Source organism: Anopheles merus, chromosome 2R (genome assembly GCF_017562075.2).
Source record: "Anopheles merus strain MAF chromosome 2R, AmerM5.1, whole genome shotgun sequence".
Lineage (NCBI taxonomy): Eukaryota > Metazoa > Arthropoda > Insecta > Diptera > Culicidae > Anopheles > Anopheles merus.
In genome coordinates this window covers 59673987-59678351 of record NC_054082.1, presented here as the reverse complement: position 1 = coordinate 59678351, position 4365 = coordinate 59673987, and the positions used below count along the sequence as shown (strand labels likewise).

The 4365-nt window shown below is 45.3% G+C and overlaps 1 protein-coding gene across 1 annotated transcript; it reads left to right on the top strand.

Moving 5' to 3' along the window:
- The first annotated feature begins 2644 nt into the window (after positions 1 to 2644).
- Positions 2645 to 3624, top strand: LOC121589191 (myrosinase-binding protein 2-like). The gene is made up of 2 exons (XM_041907908.1): positions 2645 to 3388; positions 3464 to 3624. The coding sequence occupies exons 1-2, from the start codon at positions 3309 to 3311 to the stop codon at positions 3585 to 3587; spliced, it is 204 nt and encodes a 67-aa protein (XP_041763842.1). The 5' UTR covers positions 2645 to 3308; the 3' UTR covers positions 3588 to 3624.
- Positions 3625 to 4365: the final 741 nt, after the last annotated feature.

Genomic DNA, 4365 nt, shown 5'->3' with positions numbered 1-4365 from the left:
CGTTAACACTGAGACCAACAAGAGCACGATTAGCCGGGACGTAACATTTTTGGAAGATGGTATGATATCTACCCGTTGTAATAGTCCCGTAAAGAAGCAGAGTAAAGTAATAGAACCGTCGCAAGAACAGAAATGGAATGATGATTCCAATGAAAACGATGTAGAATATTTCTTATCGAGTCCATCAAAGCGTAACACTACGGAAGATAGTCCACTCGTATTTGCTGATGACGAAAGCGAAAATGTCGAGTTTTTCGATGTCGATAATAACGAGGATCCGCTCGCATTTTCACATGAAGCCAGAGATGATCAGATGCAGGAAGATACAGATACAGTTAATCGGGCTGTTAGAGTGAATCGTGGTAAACCTCCTAGTAGATTGGGCGACTACGTAGTGGGGATTGTGACCGAAAGGGCAGGAGAGCCTTCTAGCTACAAGGAAGCGATTTCGAGCGTAGATCGAACGTCTTGGAAGCAAGCGATGGAGAATGAGTTGCAGTCTCACATGCAAAACCAGAGTTGGGAATTGGTTCAACTTCCCAAGGGAAAACGTGCATTTGGCAGCAAGTGGGTCTTCAAACAAAAGCGGAAGGAGTCAGACGAGATCGTTAGATATAAAGCACGGATCGTAGCTCAAGGCTATAATCAACGATACGGTGAAGACTACGACGAGGTTTATGCTCCGGTCACAAAATACAGTACTCTTCGAACACTGTTGGCCCTAGCGGGAAAGAAGAATTTGTTTCTTCAACACTTCGACGTACGTACTGCCTATCTCTACGGTGATATCGATGAGGAGATCTACATGCGTCAGCCGCAAGGGTACGAGGTTCCAGGAAAGGAGGAGTTGGTGTGTTGCCTGCGGAAGAGCATTTACGGACTGAAACAATCGGCTCGGTGTTGGAACGAGAAGCTGTCGAAAGTGCTTGGAAAGCTGGGGTTCATAGCGAGTTCGGCCGATCCATGCTTGTATACGGCGAACAGGAGGGGTGAAATGGTGTATCTCATCGTCTACATCGATGACATTCTCGTGGGTTGTAAGAGCGAGAAAATCATAGCTGGCGTTTATGAACATTTACGAAGGCATTTCGAGATAGCTAATCTTGGTCATGTAAAATTCTTTTTAGGATTGGAAATTCGAAAAGAAGATGGTGTATACAGCATCGGGCTAAACAACTACATTAACAAGCTAGTTAACACCGTGGGGCTTGTTGAGGCGAAGACATCAAAGACACCAATGGACCAGGGTTTCCTGAAGGACACAGCTGACACCAAGCTGTTGGAAGACAACACCAAGTATCGATCCGTTGTTGGAGCAATACTCTACATAGCTGTTTGTGCGCGACCCGACATAATGGCAACGGCTACTGTACTAGGTAGAAAGGTTAGCGCTCCAACGGAAAAGGACTGGACGGCCAAGCGTGCGGTAAGGTATCTTAAGGATACCAAAGATTGGAAGCTAAAGATGGGTGGATAGCATGGTGTTTTCCGATTGTGGTGACTTAATCGCGTTTTCCGATGCGGATTGGGCAGGCGACTCTTCATCACGGAAATCAACAACCGTTTACGTGGTGTACTTCTCAGGAGGAGCAGTGTCCTGGGCTAGCCGTAAGCAGAGCAACGTTACGTTATCTACGATGGAGGCTGAGTACGTTGCGTTGGCCGAGACCTGCCAGGAGGTACTGTGGTTGCGTAGACTCCTTAGCGATTTGGGGGAAGTTCAGCATAGCGCAACAATAGTGAATGGAGACAATCAGGCTTGTCTTTCATTTGCTCAATCGGAGAAATCCAGCAAGCGCTCCAAACATATAGAGACAAAACGTCATTTCATACGGAATCTATGCCAGCGAGGCGATATTAAGTTGAGGCACTGCCCTACTGATAGCATGAATGCGGATATACTAACTAAGCCATTAGGAACGGTAAAGCACAATATGTTCGCGATTCGTTTGGGATTGATGAGAGGTAATTTAAGGGCTATTAATTGAGGAAGAGTGTTGAAAGTAGGCAATTTCCAACCCCTCAAATATAACGCAAAGCGAATTGTCACTTGGGCAGGGAAACATTTCACCAACACTGTATATACATGTAAGCGATTCATTCCGCCAATGTGTTTCGTACAATAAACACACACTTAAATACGACTGCGCAAGTGTCCTGCTATTTCTCCCTTCCAACACCCATGACGAACAGCACTCTATGTGTTCAGAGCCTTCAAATTACCGTCAATTCAGCTTCCGTCGAAGACAGCGCCACGGTTTGTTGTTTCCGGGTGATCCAGGCCACGGTCGATCCGAACATTTTGAAAACGCTCCCGCTCACTGATCGTCTATCGTTGGGGTCATTGGCCCAATCTGCATCCGAATACACCTCCAGCGCTTTTCCTCTGCCTCTGCAATACACGAGCCCCACATCTAGAGATCCTTGTATGTAGCGAAGGATTCTCTTGAGATGTGTCCAATGCTCGTCCGTTGGACAACTCTGATACTGACTGAAGAAGTTCACTGCAGCGGCCAGATCAGGTTTTGTCGTCTGAGCTGCATACATCAGACGACCTACTAATTCACGATAGGGTTGCGACATACGTTTATCCCCGTCGCCTTTCATCAGCTTTAGACGATACTCGATAGGTGTCGAACAAGGTTTACATGTCTCCATCTTGAACCGTCGCAAGACATCTTGAAGATAATGTCGCTGGTGAATCTGCATCACACCTTGTTCCCTATCGTAGCTTATGTTCATTCCAAGAAAGCACTTCACCTCACCAATATCTTTCATCTCGAACTCGTTTGATAGGCATCTTTTCACACAAACCACATCCTCTACACACTTAAAAATATTTCACGACCTCGGTTAAAAAAACTGCCGAAATCCGTCGGCTCTTTCGATTCTTGCTGATATGTCAGTTGAAAAAACCCAGTAGCCGAAAATCAGTACCATTTAAAACTGAAATATCAGTTAAATAAAAATTTGAACCGAAACTCGGCAACACAACATGCCGAGCACATACGTTAACACTGCTGTCACCGAGATAATCCGTCAAAATAACCGAGAATTCAGCTTTACTACTTGGATTAGCCGAGGCTCGGTATTCTATCTGTCATTCGCCATTCTGTTAATTTCGTGCTAATGAAACGAAAACCTTTCGGAGTGAGTGTGAAGAAATTGATGTAAAATAAAAAAAAGAGAATCAGTAGCGTGCGATCGAGCACAGGTATGAAGCGGGGTTGGGGCTAGGAAACTCCATCAGCGCACGCAACCGGTGCTCTTCAGAGCGTCGCTCGGAGCAGTCCCTATTTAAGGATCAGATGTGGAAGCTAATCCGGTTGGTTCAACCTTTGCCAGACCGTTCAGACCTCCAGGATTCATTTCCGGTCACCTACAAGAGGTAAGTATCAACACTCGATCACATGAAATCTAAAAAGGGTTCACTCAGACTTGTTTCACTCTGCCCGCTTTACAGAACCGTGCCTGTACCAGTGCCCGCTCCTTGTCCGGCTCATTTTCCTGTACCGGTACCACATCCAAACGCTGTGCCCCATCCGGCGGTTGAATCGGCGCCTGTCCCAACGCTTTCCATCACATAAAAAAACCCATTTGATACGCAAATAAAATCACTAAAATAAAAATAAAATGTTTTTTATATTTAGCCGAAATCTCGATTTGCTCTGACCGAATATCTCGGTTAAACGTAAACGTCAAAACAAAATGACATTAACCGAGATGTCGGCAACAGAAATTTAACCGAGATCTTTGCCGAGATCTCAGTTGTGCAGATCTCGGCAAAAATTAACCGAGATTCGGCAAAAATTTTTAAGAGTGTAGAGTTGAACCCACGATCACGAGGTCATCCACGTACAACACGATGATAACAATGCCGTTTTTCGTTGATCTTATGTAAAGGCACTGGTCGTTTAGACTCCGTCTAAAACCCAAACGTCCATGAACAAAATCGTCAAACCGATCATTCCATGCTTTAGACGCCTGCTTAAGACCGTACAGAGATTTATGTAAACGGCACACAAGATCTCCGTCAGTCTGGAAACCCACGCGATCGAAACGGATTCCGTGTTTGCTTCCCGGTTAAACAAGACTCTCACACCACAACATTTTTGTCAGTACATTTCACTTTCAGCCCAGAAACCATTTTATTCCGAATCAATTGCTCAATACTGCGCACGTTTAAGTGACCAAGACGCTTATGCCATAATTCCAGCTCTTTAGACACTCGACCTGTCGTCATCATCGAATATTCACCACGCTTCACATAACTAAAATCTAGTTGATATAATTTTCCAACCCGTGAACCACACGCGACAATTGCCGTCCAGCCGTCACCTACACAACCGCATGAACTGGTGGGAA

Coding starts and splice junctions, on each gene's coding strand:
- LOC121589191 (XM_041907908.1), top strand. CDS start 3,309: ATGTGGAAGCTAATCCGGTTGGTTCAACCTTTGCCAGACCGTTCAGAC. Junction 3,389..3,463: donor TTTCCGGTCACCTACAAGAG/GTAAGTATCAAC, acceptor CCCGCTTTACAG/AACCGTGCCTGTACCAGTGC.